At 42.7% G+C, this 17,576-nt stretch overlaps 1 protein-coding gene across 1 annotated transcript; it reads right to left on the minus strand.

Moving 5' to 3' along the window:
- Positions 1-460: 460 nt before the first annotated feature.
- Positions 461-13,592, minus strand: LOC134362751 (uncharacterized protein C2orf78-like; the record flags this gene model as incomplete). The annotated part of the gene is made up of 4 exons (XM_063077992.1): positions 13,496-13,592; positions 9,855-10,616; positions 8,065-9,012; positions 461-1,257 (listed from the first exon to the last, which is right to left on the minus strand). Coding segments are annotated over exons 1-4 (2,604 nt in total), but the record flags the coding sequence as incomplete, so codon positions are not given.
- Between the last annotated feature and the right edge of the window lie 3,984 nt (positions 13,593-17,576).

Raw genomic sequence — 17,576 nt, forward strand, 5'->3', positions numbered from 1 at the left:
TTGCCATTTCTCCTATTTCTGATTCTTTCTATGAGCCCATAAAATCTCTCCCCTTATGGCCTTCCTAGTCCTGAACTGGGCTGCTTCCTCTCTCCTCAGGTCTTATCCCTTTATTTCCTGTTCTTCCACCCAAGTTTCCTTTCCTTCTCTCTAAAGCAGCCTTTGATCCCCACCACGACCACCAAGGAAAAACCACAGTAAAGAGCATCGGAAAACTCAACAGGCTTTTTTATTACTCAGCTATTAATTCTAGGACATGTGTTTATTCAGTTTCATTAAGGTTTAAAAATATATCAGAAGAGGGAAATTTGTATCTATCTATCTATGTGCATATTATATCTATCTATATTCCTATCTATCTATCTATATCTATCTTGTGTCTATCTCCATATATATGCGGAAAACCAGCTGGTACCCAAAGTGGCACCAACAATCTTAGAAGCTCTTATTTTGCATAGCCATAGTATCTACCCATTTCCATCTCTTTTTCCCTCTCGATGAAATACTGCACTTTCCCCAAAGATGTACATTTGGCAGCATTCTCACGCTCGTGCTCAGCCAGCTTCTTCATGGCCTCGCGCTCTGGCCTCTGCTCTTTTGTAATGGGCGTTGACATTTCTGGCTCAGGAACATTTGGATTCCTCCATGGAATTCGTTGGTAGCGCAAGTCTTGGAGTGGATATTGGGTTTGAGGCTTGGGTGGTGGCTGGAGTTTGGTCACAGCAGTGGAAACGGGCCCCTGCTGCAGAGAAGTGCAGGATGATGCTTTGTCGGGTGCGGGCCCAGAAGCAGCCATCTGAGGGACACTGGGCGACCTAGGGTTGGTCAAACCTGGTTGGGTTGTGTTGATTGGAATTGGCTGAGCTGGCCTGGCAGGACCTGTCAAGGATGCATTGGCAGGAGCTGGTTGGGATGGATTGGCTGAGTTAGTAGCACCAGGCTGGGCAGAGTAAGCCATAGCAGGCCTATGTGAGGCCAGAGACTGTGGCCTCCGAGGAGCAGGTCGAGGTCGAGGCCTGTCCAGGGTCAGAAAAGGCAAAGGTATCAGCCTGACCTTCCCAGGAGGTGGCAGCTCAAACTGGGATGGAGATGGAGACTCCTCTTCAGCAATGCCATCTCGTTTCTGGGCCTTGACTTGAGTTTTCTCAGGACTTTTACCCTTCCATGGGGTATCCGGCTGTCGTTTGATAGCTCGGGCTGGCTGGGGTTCTCTGGTGTTGCTAGAGTTTCCTAGGGCCCGAGAGGAAGAGAGCCCAGCTTTCTTTTTTTTTTTTTTTTTTTTTTTTTTTTTTTTTTTTAAATTTTATTTTGTCGATATACATTGTAGCTGATTATTGCTTCCCATCACCAAAACCTCCCTCCCTTCTCCCTCCCCCCCTCCCCCCCAACAATGTCCTTTCTGTTTGCTTGTTGTATCAACTTCAAATAATTGTGGTTGTTATATCTTCTTCCCCCCCCCGGTTTGTGTGTGTGTGTGTATGTGTGTGTGTGAATTTATATATTAATTTTTAGCTCCCTCCAATAAGTGAGAACATGTGGTATTTCTCTTTCTGTGCCTGACTTGTTTCACTTAATATAATTCTCTCAAGGTCCATCCATGTTGTTGCAAATGGCAGTATTTCATTCGTTTTTATAGCTGAGTAGTATTCCATTGTGTAGATGTACCACATTTTCCGTATCCACTCATCTGATGATGGGCATTTGGGCTGGTTCCAACTCTTGGCTATTGTAAAGAGTGCTGCGATGAACATTGGGGAACAGGTATACCTTCGACTTGATGATTTCCATTCCTCTGGGTATATTCCCAACAGTGGGATGGCTGGGTCGTATGGTAGATCTATTTGCAATTGTTTAAGGAACCTCCATACCATTTTCCATAGAGGCTGCACCATTTTGCAGTCCCACCAACAATGTATGAGAGTTCCTTTTTCTCCGCAGCCTCGCCAGCATTTATCGTTCACAGTCTTTTGGATTTTAGCCATCCTAACTGGGGTTAGATGGTATCTCAATGTGGTTTTGATTTGCATTTCCCGGATGCTGAGTGATGTTGAGCATTTTTTCATATGTCTGTTGGCCATTTGGATATCTTCCTTAGAGAAATGCCTACTTAGCTCTTTTGCCCATTTTTTAATTGGGTTGCTTGTTTTCTTCTTGTAAAGTTGTTTGAGTTCCTTATATATTCTGGATATTAATCCTTTGTCAGATGTATATTTTGCAAATATTTTCTCCCACTCTGTTGGTTGTCTTTTAACTCTTTTAATTGTTTCTTTTGCTGTGCAGAAGCTTTTTAGTTTGATATAATCCCATTTGTTTATTTTTCCTTTGGTTGCCCGTGCTTTTGGGGTCGTATTCATGAAGTCTGTGCCCAGTCCTATTTCCTGAAGTGTTTCTCCTATGTTTTCTTTAAGAAGTTTTATTGTCTCAGGGTGTATATTTAAATCCTTAATCCATTTTGAGTTGATTTTAGTATACGGTGAGAGGTATGGATCTAGTTTCATTCTCCTGCATATCGATATCCAGTTATCCCAGCACCACTTGCTGAAGAGGCAGTCCCTTCGCCACTGAATAGGCTTGGTGCCTTTGTCAAAGATCAGATGGCAGTAAGTGTGTGGGTTGATTTCTGGATTCTCTATTCTATTCCATTGGTCAGTGTGTCTGTTTTTATGCCAGTACCATGCTGTTTTGGTTATTATAGCTTTGTAGTATAGCTTAAAGTCAGGTAGTGTTATGCCTCCAGCTTTATTTTTTTTGCTGAGCATTGCTTTGGCTATTCGTGGTCTTTTATTGTTCCATATAAATGTCTGAATAGTTTTTTCCATTTCTGAGAAAAATGTCTTTGGAATTTTGATGGGGATTGCATTGAATTTGTATATCACTTTGGGTAGTATGGACATTTTCACTATGTTGATTCTTCCAATCCAAGAGCATGGAATATCTTTCCATCTTCTTGTATCCTCTCTAATTTCTCTCAGCAGTGGTTTGTAGTTCTCATTATAGAGATTTTTCACATCCTTGGTTAACTCAATTCCTAAGTATTTTATTTTTTTGGTGGCTATTGTAAATGGGCAGGCTTTCTTGATTTCTCCTTCTGCATGTTCACTATTGGAGAAAAGAAATGCTACTGATTTTTGTGTGTTGATTTTGTATCCTGCTACTGTGCTGAAATCATTTATCAATTCCAACAGTTTTTTTGTAGAGGTTTTAGGCTGTTCGATATATATGATAATGTCATCTGCAAACAGGGACAGTTTGACTTCATCTTTTCCAATCTGGATGCCCTTTATTTCCTTCTCTTCTCTGATTGCTCTGGCTAGTACTTCCAACACTATGTTGAATAGGAGTGGTGAGAGTGGGCATCCTTGTCTAGTGCCTGTTCTTAAAGGAAAAGCTTTCAGCTTTTCCCCATTCAGGATGATATTGGCAGTGGGTTTGTCATATATGGCTTTAATTATGTTGAGATACTTTCCCTCTATACCTAACTTATTGAGGGTCTTTGTCATGAATGAGTGCTGAACTTTATCAAATGCTTTTTCAGCATCTATAGAGATGATCATATGGTCCTTGTGTTTGAGTTTATTAATATGGTGTATCACATTTATTGATTTGCGTATGTTGAACCAACCTTGCATCCCTGGGATGAATCCCACTTGATCGTGATGAATAATTTTTCGTATGTGTTGCTGTATTCTGTTTGCTAGTATTTTAGTGAGGATTTTTGCATCTATATTCATCAAGGATATCGGCCTGTAGTTTTCTTTTTTGGTTATATCTTTACCTGGTTTTGGTATCAGGATGATGTTTGCTTCATAGAATGAGTTTGGGAGATTTGCGTCCGTTTCAATCTTTTGGAATAGTTTGTAAAGAATCGGTGTCAATTCCTCTTTGAATGTTTGGTAAAATTCTGCTGTGAATCCATCTGGTCCTGGGCTTTTCTTTGTTGGGAGCCTTCTGATAACAGCTTCAATCTCCTTTATTGTTATTGGTCTGTTCAGATTTTCTACGTCTTCACGGTTCAGTTTTGGGAGCTTGTGTGTGTCCAGAAATTTATCCATTTCCTCCAGATTTTCAAATTTGTTGGCGTACAGTTGTTTATAGTAGTCTCGAATGATTCCTTGTATTTCAGATGAATCAGTTGTAATATCGCCTTTTTCATTTCTAATTTTTGTTATTTGAGTCTTCTCTCTTCTTTTTTTTGTTAGCCATGCTAATGGTTTGTCAATTTTATTTATCTTTTCAAAAAACCAACTTTTTGATTCGTTGATCTTTTGAATTGTTTTTTGGTTTTCAATTTCATTCAGTTCTGCTCTGATCTTAATGATTTCTTTCCGTCTGCTAACTTTAGGATTGGATTGTTCTTGTTTTTCTAGTTCTTTAAGGTGAAGTGTTAGGTTGTTCACTTGCCATCTTTCCATTCTTCTGAAGTGAGCATTTAATGCAATAAATTTTCCCCTCAATACTGCTTTTGCAGTATCCCACAGGTTTTGGTATGATGTATCATTGTTTTCATTAGTTTCAATAAACTTTTTGATTTCCTGCTTGATTTCTTCTTGGACCCATATGTCATTAAGTAGAATGCTGTTTAATTTCCATGTGTTTGTATAGTTTCCAGAGTTTTGTTTGTTATTAATTTCTAGTTTTAATCCATTGTGGTCTGAGAAGATACATGGGATAATTCCAATTTTTTTGAATTTACTGAGACTTGATTTGTGACCTAATATGTGATCTATCCTGGAGAATGATCCATGTGCTGATGAGAAGAATGAATATTCTGAGGTTGTTGGGTGGAATGTTCTGTAGATATCTGCCAATTCCAATTGGTCTAGAGTCTTGTTTAGATCTTGTGTTTCTCTACTGATTCTTTGCCTAGATGATCTGTCTAATATTGACAGTGGAGTGTTCAGGTCCCCTGCTATTATGGTATTAGTGTCTATTTCCTTCTTTAGGTCTAATAGAGTTTGTTTTATAAATCTGGCTGCTCCAACATTGGGTGCGTACATATTTATGATTGTTATGTCTTCTTGATGGATCAGTCCTTTTATCATTAAGTAGTGTCCCTCATTGTCTCTTTTTATGGTTTTTAGTTTAAAGTCTATTTTGTCAGATATAAGAATAGCCACTCCAGCTCGTTTTTCTTTTCTGTTTGCATGGTAAATCTTTTTCCATCCTTTCACTCTTAGTCTGTGTGAATCTTTATGGGTGAGGTGGGTCTCTTGTAGGCAGCATATAGTTGGGTCCTGTTTTTTGATCCAGTCAGCCAGTCTGTGTCTTTTAATTGGGGAATTTAAGCCTTTAACATTAAGAGTTGTTATTGAAAGGTGTTGATTTATTCCTAGCATTTTATTGGTTGTTTGGTTGTCTTAGGTGTCTTTTGTTCCTTGCTTTCTGATTTACTGTTTGGTTTCTTTGTTTGTTGGTTCCTTAGGTTGTAGATAGTGTTTTTGTTAGCTTGTTTTCTCTTCATGAATGCCATTTTTATTGTACTAGCGGGTTTAGATTTTTCTTAGGTTTTTATGGCAGTGGTAGTTATTTTTCAGGAACCAAACCCAGTACTCCCTTGAGGATTTCTTGTAAGGGTGGTCTTGTGGTAGTGAACTCCCGCAGTTTTTGTTTGTCTGAGAAATATACTATTTGCCCCTCATTTCGGAAGGATAGCCTTGCAGGGTAGAGTATTCTTGGCTGGCAATCTTTGTCTTTTAGTATTTTGAAAATATCATCCCATTCCTTTCTAGCTTTTAGGGTTTGTGATGAAAAGTCTGATGTTAACCTGATTGGGGCTCCCTTATAGGTGATTTGACGCTTCTCTCTTGCAGCTTTTAAGATTCTCTCTTTGTCTCTGAGTTTTGCCAATTTGACTATGACATGTCTTGGAGAAGGCCTTTTTGGGTTGAATACGTTTGGAGATCGTTGAGCTTCCTGGATCTGAAGATCTGTGATTTTTCCTATACCTGGGAAGTTTTCTGCCACTATTTTTTTGAATATGTTTTCAATGGAATCTCCATTTTCTTCCCCTTCTGGAATACCCATGACTCGGATATTTGAGCGCTTGAGGTTGTCTGATATCTCTCTCAGATTTTCTTCCATGTCCTTGATTCTTTTTTCTTTCTTTTTGTCTGCTTGTGTTATTTCAAACAGCCCATCTTCAAGTTCAGAGGTTCTCTCTTCAACTTCGACAAGCCTGCTGGTTAAACTCTCCGTTGTGTTTTTTATTTCGCTGAATAACTTCTTCAGTTCAGCAAGTTCTGCTACATTTTTTTTCAGGACATTGATTTCCTTGTATATTTCCTCTTTCAGATCCTGTATACTTTTCCTCATTTCATCATGATGTCTAGCTGAGTTTTCTTGTATCTCATTCAGTTTCCTTAGAATTATCACTCGAAATTCCTTGTCAGTTATTTCAAGGGCTTCTTGTTCTATAGGATCTAGAGTATGAGATTTATTAACTTTTGGTGGTGTACTTTCTTGATTTTTTGTATTTCTGGTGTCTTTTTTTTGGTGTTTATTCATTGTTGCAGGGGGTTTCACAGTCCACCGGTTTAAGACTAATGACTAACTAGGATGTTGCTGTGGTTGCCAATTTGGTATGGCTCCCGCCGTGACTGCTCAGTTGGCCTCTAGTGTCTTGTGTGTGTGGTTGCCTCGGGTCTTGGGCTTCTCCGGGGATCCACCTTTCTGGTCAGCTTGTACTCTGCTGGGCTGGTGGATCACGTACCACAGGGTGTGTGATCTCTGTTGAGCTTTCACTTTCTGTACAGGACTTCTCCCCTTTCCGTGTGCTCTGGCCCAGGCTGTTAGATCGTGCAGTGGCGACCCCACCTGGTGTGTGGTTTCTGTCGAGACTCCGCCTCCCTGGCCGCACGTCTCCCCCCTCTGTGAACACTGTGCTGGGCTGGGGCGTGTCTTCTGCACCCCTCGTCTATCAGCTGGGCCTTCAAGACCCTGCTCAGCACCGCCTCGCCCAGGAGGTCTACCAGGTTTCTGCTAGGCACAGACGACCGGTCTCTCTGGGTGCCTTTGTAGCACTGTGTAGATCTTTCTCGGGTCTTGTTCACCTTTGTATCCCCCCGGTATAAACCGAGTCAAGTGCCCGCCTGCAGCCTGCTCTCCGGCAGGTTCAAGCGGACCTGGGAACTCTCCTACCGCACTATTCCCAACCAGAAATTCGTTAGGCTTTTTTCCAAACTGGTGGTCGCAGAGATGGTATCTGCCTCCCAGTAACAGGAAGTTTACCGGGGCCGGAGTCCAGGGTGTGGTGGAGTGACAGTCGGCCCGCCCGTACTTCCTAGCCCTCCCAAAACTGGTCGGGACGCCCCACACCCCCAGTCCCGCCAGAGAACCGCGGAGGGAGTGGGAGAGGAGGTCGGCCCGCAGGGTCCGGAAAGCCCCGCGCCAGGCCAAGCAAATGGGCTCAGTGATGGCCGAGCAGGGCGGAGCTGCCCGCACCTGGGAAAATGGAGGCAGCACCGGGGTAGTGAGTGGCCTGGTGGTGCAGGCGGAAGCCGCGTGGGCATTCACCCCCCGAACAGAGCTGTGCCAGGGATCACTCACAGTGCTGTGCCAGGTCGGGCGCTCGCTCTGTCTCTGGTTTGTTGCCTTCCGTGTTCTAGGCGCTGCCGCCTCGGGCTGTTCAGTCGCGGCGCCGCTCGGGCGCTCCCAGGAATCTTCTTTAATGCCGGCCTGAAACCTCGAATCCTGAATAGGGCAGCTGGCCGCCTTCAGTGCGGCCCCAGCCTCCGGGATCCTGGCTGCATCCACAGCAGCCCTGGCGCCGTGTTCCCTGTTTCAAGACTCGCTTTTGCAGCTAAGAATCAGTTCTTTTCCTGCTCCACACTTCAAAGCTGTTGCCTGTAAATGAGGCAGCCTCTCCTGCCGGGGGCAAAGTGGCGTTGAGCCCCCACGACCGGCCAGCAGCAGCAGTCCTCCCTTAAGAGATGGCCAGAGGAAGGTCCACAAGTTTCCCGGCTGCCTGAGGCCCAGTGGCCACCTTTTCCACCTCAGCTACTCCGCGCCAGCCGCCGCAGCCGCCGCCATCTTGAAACTCCCGAGAGATAGGTTTATGGCATTGACTCGAGAGCCCAGCTTTCTTGTCATTCTTCCTCCCCAGTGCATGAAAAACCTGCACAGACTCCAGCATGTGCATGCCTAGGCTGCTTCGAGGCTTTTTGAAGACCTCTTGGCTAAGGTCAGGTTGATTTTTCTTCCGCTTCATCCTGGGAATAGTTGGCTTCCCTTCTGCCTGGACTTTGTTCCCTGGCTGCTTACTCTCTTCAGCTTTCCTGGACTGATTTTCTCTTGATCTTTCGTTTTTTTCCTGCCTGTGGCTCTTAGTTTTACTCACCCTGCTAGAGGCACCATTCTCAGGTTCGCTCTTAGGATACTTGACCGCATTCACAGGAGCCCTGTCACTGGCTGCAGCACTGCAAACAACCACTTCTTCCCCTAACAGGCACTCTGGGTTCTTTGGCTGGCTTTTGGCTCTGGGAGCACCACTCATATGCTCAGAGGCTTTACGCCTGTTCTTCCTGACCTGATTGAAGGGACCCGTTATGGTACTCGTCTTGTCCTGCACCTGATTCATCTTGATGGCTCTGGTGTCTTTGGCTTTGATGGCTGTGAGATCGTTGGATTGGTCAAGATATTTCAAGGAATTCAAGAGCTGGGGAAGGTGAATATCTTCCACCAGTTTAGGGGTGTTCTGAAAACCACTGCTGGGCTCAATCCCATTTTCAAGTGTCCCTTGGTCCTCAAGACTAAGGCTGTTCTTTCCGAGACTGGCATTGTCAGGACCAGGAGGCTCCTTTTGTCCAGGAGGATCAATGCACGCCAGAATCTGGTGAATGTCAGGGATTTCTAAAGGGAGTAGTGGAAGATCTTGGTTTTCTATTGGGATGTGGTCGTCATCCAGAGGCTTCGAAACCTTGGTTTTCATCTCATCCGAATTCTTATGCTCTGCTTGTTCCTTGCTTGAAGGTTGCAATCCCAGGGAAGTCTCCATCCCAAAGGAAGATTCCATCACTACAAAGGAATCAAGGAAAAACTCAGTCCCTGGGTAAGTGAGATACTCCCCCTACATACATACACAGCAATCAGGCACCTTCCAACAGTGGGCAAGGCATTTCCACTAGCACTTCTTAAGGACCATGGACAGGACCTTGTGTTAAAAGATAGGCAGGGACCGGTCTACTTTGCTTGTGATCATTTGATCTCATGGTTTGTCGGTTTTCTTGGTATTTCATAGGGTTGTGGTAAGTGTCTAAAAAGTGAACGTGATTTTTGAACTATGAAATGTTTTATACAGCCTAGTATTCTCATATACAGTCCTTTCAATTCTCTCCACTCTTCTGAGGGAATAAGAACACTTCATGTCAAGGACCGGGACAGAGAGTGGAGCCCTTGCTCATGAAATACACAAGCAAGGACGCATTCTGAGCCGGCTTGCTATGGGCAGGATCTCTGAACACAAGGTCTGAAATCCTGGTGTACATTAAGGGAAATTAAACTGTCACTACCACATAAGAATTCTGAAGTGCCTTCCAAAGAGACTAAAGCAGTAGATCAGGGAAGGCCCTTAATTACAGTGTGGTGGTGTAGGGAGACTGAGGAGCACGGCAGCAAAGAGTGAGGCATCCCTTGGTGTGTTCTTGATGTTCTCTTGTGTGTAGCATAGATGGCATTGTAGTATCCCACCTTCCCACCTATATAGAGTCTGAAAGTGGAGAGCACTGAGCAATGGTGGTGGTTAAACTCTCAGGACCTAAACTCTACCTATCTGTGGACTCACCACTTCTCAGCTGCAGACGTGACCCTCCTTTGCAATGCTGACTTAAGTCCTCTCCCTTCTTGCTGTTTGGACTCACCTTGAAAAGGTATTTCTGCCATGGATTGAGCGGACACCGAGTTGTAGGTTCCAGACGTGGAGACTGGTGTTAGGACATTTGTGGCCTGAAACTCCTCCAGCACCATCACTATCTCTGGTTGAGGGGCAGAGGCCCTGCTTCCCGTGTATGACACAGAGCCATAGGACTGCAGGCAGGGGCCAAGCTCTCCACACAGTAGAGGCCCCAATTTGCCTTGATTATAGTAAAACATCTGGCTTCCTTCCTGGTAGGGAAGTGACAGGCAATGTCCCTGATTTGGAATCTGAGATGGTGTCCCCTGAACAAGGCTGGCAGACAGTGATGGATACACAGGGACCACAGTATTGGCAACTGAAGTTTTATCATACTGGGCTGCCATAGACGTGGCAGAAACAGCTGTGTCTAGGTCAATGACAATCACAGTGTAGTCTTCAAGTGATGATGACTTCTTTTCAGTGCTTCCTATGGTATCCCACTTAAGAATACCTGGATAGGAGGCAGCTGAAGTGGAGATCTGGCTCAGGCCAGTCACCCCAGACAACATAGCTGTGCTAGAATGTGGGTAAGGGTAGGCACTACCTATGAGTGGCTGGAAAGAGGTGCCAGAGGCTGATGGCAGTAGCCATGCCGAATTGACAGCTGGTGCACGGGTGCTGGAAAAGTTGCAGACACTTCCTTTTATGGAAACTGCATTGTTCACCACAGGAAGAGAGAGCTGAAGAGAATTTGAAGCTCCAAGTACAGATGGATTTTGGAAATTTTCTGCAGGAAACAAAAGGGCGATGAAAGATCGATGAGATTGATAAACTTTCACTTTCTTTAAGGAACAGCATTATGTTAAGCTTGTTGCAATCAGGAAGTCTCTAATACCAATGCTCACTGAGATACCAAAAATCAAAGCTGATGATGTCCGTAAGTGCTGGAACACTTTGGTACTCTTCTGAGGAACTGCCTCTGCTCCAAGCTGGGCACAGATGTGCAGAAGACCCAAGTGGTCTGCTACATATGTTGTTCCCAGGTTAGAAGCAAACTTCTCCCTGCCCTGTCTTTCCCTTCAGCGGGTACTAGCATGGTCTCGTAATTATCTCCTAGAATCGAGGCATTTCAGAAGTAGGAGGCCCTTAGCAAACTTCAGTTTGAACATTCTCATATTACAAGTGAGGAAACTGAGGCTCACAGAGGTCAGATTGACTTAGTCAGGTTCTCTCATTTTGTTAGTATCATTACCAGGTTACAGACCCTGACTCCATTGCTAGTAGTCTTGCTCTGAGCAAAGGCCAGAAACAGGGAGAAATACAACGTTAAATACAGGCAATTTTATTTTGTCCATTAGAAAACTGTACAGCTACTACTATTGTAATCTTCGGTCTCATTTTGCTTGGGTAGGTCACATGCCATTTCCTAGAGTTCACATGTAAGCCCGTCCAGTTGGTAAATGTAAAGGACCATTCTTTACCCTCTTCAAACCTAGCTTCTGATCCAAAGTCAAAATGACTACCTGAGTGTTTCTCAAGAAATGCTTTTGGGAAAAAAAAAAAAACGTTATTGAAACTCTTTGAACTTTAGGTTACTCATCTAAAAAGTGATCATCATAATAATACCGGGTATCATTCATATATGTATGAAGGTAATACATATGACTTGTAGAAAGGGAGATCATGAAGTTCTGGAAAGACAATACGACAAAAATCATGAAAAACGCATAACATCCCACTACGAAAAGGAACACATAGGTATTAATGAAAGTTGAGCTATAATGACTACAGCAGGAATGAAAGCTTAGTAATTTTAATCAAAAATGAAGTTCTGTTACCATAGATGTAATATTATGAAAGTGAATATTGGCTCCTCTACTTCAGACAATACTGCTAACCAAGAACAGACCACGAAAGAAGGTGACTTTGAATGAACCAATACACATAGACAGAGCAGCCATATTAATATAAAGGTGTAATTAGCAGGAAAATGCAGTAAATGCGAATGTATAGGGAGCCATAATATCTGCCGGCAAATATTTTAATAAAAACTGGTAAAAGCAGAGGGCAAAACAATAACCATAAAGGAATTCCTTTATTGTGCTCATTCCTATTTCTCTGAATATTACCCAGCAAGTAGCAGATATTAATCCTAGTTGAAATAGATAGTTCAATTGATAGAGCCACATAAGGAGAAAGAAAAGTATCATGAAGGTTTTTATATTTATCCTGCAAACATAGATTATAATCATCGTCAACATCTAAGAAAATGTCTCCCCAAAGCCTAAAAAGATCACCTAAACAGAATCCAGTTTTAAAAACAACCCAAAGGACTCCACGAATTTGTTTGGATAAAAGCGAAATTACAGATGTGGTGCTTGACTTTTTCTTTTTCTTCTGAGGTAGGTCGTTCTTTATATTCTTAAGTCTAAAAATGGTTAATGACTGTTCATCAGTACGCACTCTGATTCAGGAAGAAAATAATTGTAAAGATGAAAAGCAGCCTTTACTTGACACCTACTTAGCACGCAAAGGAATTTGTCCTTCTGATGCAAGTTAGGATACATCATTTTTGAAACACACAATTTTATTTTCAATATGAGAAAAATCCATACGGTTTAAAACTCAGGAAAAAAAACACTTAAAATTCTGTTCCCTCCAGCCCCCTAGATAACCACTTTTCTTAATTTTTTGTTTATGCGAAACATCATTTCTAAACCATTTCTTCACTGTTCATTTATAAAACTGTCAAGTGTCATCTGAGTTCAAAGAAGAAACAGAAAAAAACCAGGCAACTAAATATGACTTTCCTGGTGAGCTGCTTTTCCTAGTGACACCCTGCTGTAGCCTTAGTTTCCTTCTTAGTCCGGTCATCTAAGCACTTGCTGACTTCATTTTGCCCTGCTCTGAGGAGATTTCCCTCTATGCTCGTGCCCCTTTCATATAAAATCTCGAGTCCCCTTCAGCATTCCATCACAAACTGCCTTCTTTTTTCCTGAGAACTCCTGCGTGCTCTCCACCTCTTTCATCTAGTTTCTCCTTCCTCATTTTTACATTCACTTGCCCCTGTCAGTTCCTGTTGGCCTGTGCTGGATGAAAACAGTTGCCAAACTTCCTTGCCCCAAGAACATCTGTCTCCTTCTGGCCCGCTACTCTCCATCCCCTCTCCCTATATGTCTTCACCTAGTTTACACAGAAAATGCCACAACAAGTGAATGTTACTTTTTGAACAGCACTGAATTTGAAATACTGAAGTTAATATATTAGTACAGGGAGACAATTACAGGTGAAACCTCTTGGTAGATGTTGTTAGTTTTCTACACCACCGAGGCTTTTTCTCTGTTTCTCTTGAAGCAAACAGTCTCAAGAAGTGTCTAATTTCATTTTCTGTGCACAAGCTCTTTAAGATCTAACATTAGAAAGGAAAGGGTCCAGAAAGAATAACCAATCTATTATCCTAATATAACATATGAGGAAACAGATTTTGTGAGAGAGTAAATGGTTTGTCCGAAGTTACACAGCTAGTACATGTCAGAGCCAAAACTGAAATGAGGTTTCCAGATTTCTGGTTCAATACTTTACCCCATTATTCTAAAGTGTCTTGACGGTACTACTAACTTTAGGGGGAAGAAATCCAATGAAACCCTAGAAAGTTCCTGTCCTTACCTGACATGGAGAGAGACGAGGAAACGTCAACTGAGGACACACAGGATGAGGAGACGATTCTGGAGGATGTCTGGGTGGCAGAAGCCAAAGGGCGCATGTGTCCAGTACAGAGGTTACTGATCACTGGCCACTGGCCACTGGCGATGATTCGAGTTTATTGACACACAACTCCATGGAAACCCCAAGATTCTACCACGTGGCAGTAGGTTGGTGGGCAAATGATGTCACAAAACAGGCAGTTTAAAGGTATCCAGTAGCCAATAGGGAGGTCAAATTTCCAACAGGAAGGTGAGATTGGACGGAGAGAGTGGCAGGAGCAGCATCTAAATGTCTGAACTCTGGGGAGGTTCAATACTGCAAGGCAGACATGATAGTTCCACGTTCCCCTGGATCATCTCAGTGCTTCTTATAGATGTTCATTAATATAATTAACTAAGAGTCATTTATATTTTGTATGTTATTTTTAATGGAATATATAATCTTATACATTTCTAAGTAGATATTACATATTCAGTTAATTAATATCCTTGGGGAGGAAGGAAAGGGACACATAGTGTAAGCAATAGCAGTTGTTCTGAAACTATTTCAGTTATTTTGCTTAGTGAAATTACTGCAACTTTCAGGGAGCAAAGGAAGGGATTAAAGGGCTCTTTCTGTGCCTTGGTTGAAGACTAGGGTGAGTGTGCCTTGTAGGGAATGATGTAATCCACGGCTCTTCTCTTAGTTTCTTCTCCTTGAATCCTACCTTCCTTGGGCTGGGCTGTGCTGGGCCGGGCCAGGTGGCGCCAGATCGGACTTGCAACTCTCTTCTGCTCTCCTTTCTTCCCCTTCATTTTAGGCATTGTTTCTGAGATGAGCCTTGATGTTGCCTTCTTATACTCGTGGATGTTACTTCCTGCAAACTTCAAGAAGCAGCGGTCTTCCCTTCAATGCCCCGATGCTTTGAATAATGGACTCTGCCTAGTCAAAGCCAACACCAGAGTGGTAGATGATACAGGTAACTGCAGACGTTCCTTCTTCTGGTCTGTGGTCACAATTCTTTTGCCCATAAGTTGCTACCTCTGGCTCCTTGCCCTTCTTCATAGACATTCTGCCATCCTGCTCTTTTATACGTGGGAAGCATTTGGGATGTTTTCTATTTTCTCACTCGAGAGAATCCAGTGTGGCAGATACTGTAGCTTCCTCTCCCTTGAAAACAGCCACTGGAGAATCTTGGGCATCTAGGATTTTTCCTATGCCATGCTTGAGTGCAATGCCAGGCAAAATGAAGAGAAGAATACTTAGAGAAAGAAGACATCGATGGAAAATAGGGAACGGGTAAGGCAAGGGCACAGGAAAAAAGAGACTCGTGTACTTTTTGGTTTCTGTAAAAAACAAGTTGACATTCTTTGGCCTCATTTTGTACTAGCAGAACAGACAATTCAATGTGTCTGTGTGTGTGTGTGTGTGTGTGTGTGTGTGTGTGTGTGTGTGTGTGTGTGTGTGTGTGTGTGTGTGTGTGTGTAGATAAATGTTTTTGACGTGTATATGTTTTATGTAGCTAGAGAATCCAGAAGCTGCCATGGATTTGTACACTGAAGAGAATAGTCATAAATGGATTTGCTTTTTTTGTTTTATGTCATATTACCTAATGTATGCCATTCATTATTATGTTTGTAGAATAGGGATTGTTTCTAAATGCTTTGGTTTTTCTACATGTTTTTTTTCCACCCCTAGTCCTATGTTTCAAAAATCCAACCTGGAAGACATATTGCATGTTCTTTTCTCTTGATTAGCTTATATTGAAACATCACAAACTAACTTGACCTGATGGATTTTGTGGAGAAAATTAAAGAGGGGTCTGTGAAAAAGGCATTTTGGTGAGCTATACCACATTAAGTGTGGTGTAACTTATGTGCCTGAGCATAAAGAACAGATGTTGCTGTCAGCCCACTTGGCCTGGTTGCCTTTGTTTTTGTTCCCCTGTTTAGTGCTTTTCTCACCACCTTCTCTTGTGACAATGATAAAGTGAGTTAAGACTGAGTTGCTAACGGTTGATATGTGGATTAAGCTGGTTTGGGGGAGGAAATGCGTGGCTAGAATCATTTTTCTTGGTGGCAAGCTTTCAGGCACGCCTAGAAATATCGTTATGGGGACTTTTCTAGTGGCAGTTAGAAGGTAGCATTCGATACAAGATGCTAAGAGCCCGGAAGAAGATACATTGATAGGTGGGACCTGTAACGATCAGTATTGCTTTTATAGACTTATTTTTCCCATCTCTTCCCGTCATGCTCCTACTGCTTCTTACGCAATTTCAGTGATTGTATGTGTGCATCTGTGGGGGTGATGCTTATCTGAGAAGAAATTGTGAAAGGTGTGGCAGGGTAGACATATGGTTTAAGTTTCCAAGTGTTTTTCCCTTTGAGCTTAGCTTCCCCTCTCACATAGCTTACTTCCATAATACTAACATGGAATGTGAGGCTAACAATGTATACGAAGTGTCTGCAAGCCAAGCAGTGTCTATTTTCTCTATGGTCACACAGAAATCAATGGCATCCATAGCTACTACATGTTTGGGTGGGTGATATGGATAGGGAGATGCGTGGTAAGAACAACAACGTGTTTACATATGAAAATGCTCAGTTGCAACATTCAATTCTATTTAGGCAAATGCTTCTCATAGTTTGGTCTCTCCTGGTTCCTTGCCTCTGTCACGATTTTCTCTCCACAGTTTCTAGCCACTTAACTCTAGCTCCCAGTCTCAGCATCATCTTAACCTCCAAAATGAATCTCAAATTTAGGAGGAAGAACCTAAAGAGCTTCAGTCTAACACTCTGGAACTTCGTTACGTCCTACCCTGACTAAAGCCTCCGTTTTCATAGTCAGGGTGTTATCTTGTTCCAGAGACCCATTCCCTGCATTTCGTACCCATCAGGATAGCTGGGCTTGTCTCAGTGTAACATCCCCAGACCTAAATGACATGAATCAGAACGAAAAGAGCTGAGAGAACTCAGTACACAATTAAAAATTTTAAATATTCTAAGAACTAAACACCAAACTAAACGCAACACAAGGGTAAATGAAAACACAAGAAATACTTTAAAATGAAAAAGAAGATGATAGAAATGATTCTAGAGAAATGGCAAGTATAAAAGGTAAGCAAAAAAAGCCAGGACAGTTCTGAAAAGGGTAGTGCAAATAAACAGAAGCATTTAGAATAACACAAAAATGATATTTCAAGTCAGTCGGACGGATTACTCAATAAATTGGGATGCGTACCTCATGTTGGGCTACATATAAATAAGTTCTCTGGAAGGATCCAAAAAGTGGCAAAAGTAGATGTCTCTGTGGGAGGGGTGAAGTGCTTGGCTGAGAAATGGGGAAAATGGTGATTTTCCACTGAATAGCCTTTTGCATCTTTCTAATGTTCTGTCATGTCAATCTATTACCTCTCAAGTCTGAATGCCTGGGTTCAAATTGCTCCCCCAATTGCTAGCACTTAATTTTGGGCAAATGCTTGACACTATCGCTTTATCTGTGAAATGGGGTGAGTACCTTAGCCAGGTGCTGCCTGGCACAGAATAAACTCTCTCTACATGTAAAGGACTAAAGAAACAACCCAGTGTCCAGCAGCTCTTGAACAGATGAACTGAGGTGGTATGTCCAGAAAATAGAATATTCTGCAGTCGTGAAAAGGAATGACATAGTGACAGTCTACAACATGGATGAACTTGCAAACATTATGCTGAGTGAAAGGAGCCAGATACCAAAGGTTACACTATGTGATTCCATTTACAGCATGTATATGAAATGTCTCCAAAAGGCAAATCAGTAGAAATTGCCGGTTGCCTGGAGCAGGAGTAGGAGGGAGGGGGTAGAGAGGACTCTTTTAGGATGATGAAAATGGTATGGATGAGGCAGTGGTGATGGGTGCACAACCTTGTGAATGTACGAAGTGCCACCGAACTGTGCGCTTCTAAGCGGTCGATTTTACGTTGAGCGAATTATACCTCAAAGACCAGTTTTACTGCTGTAAAGTACTAACTCTCCCGTGGTGACGATCGGCTGCCGCATTTCTCCCTTGCCCCCCTCCCTGCCTTTC

Source organism: Cynocephalus volans, chromosome 14, assembly GCF_027409185.1.
Source record: "Cynocephalus volans isolate mCynVol1 chromosome 14, mCynVol1.pri, whole genome shotgun sequence".
Classification (NCBI taxonomy): domain Eukaryota; kingdom Metazoa; phylum Chordata; class Mammalia; order Dermoptera; family Cynocephalidae; genus Cynocephalus; species Cynocephalus volans.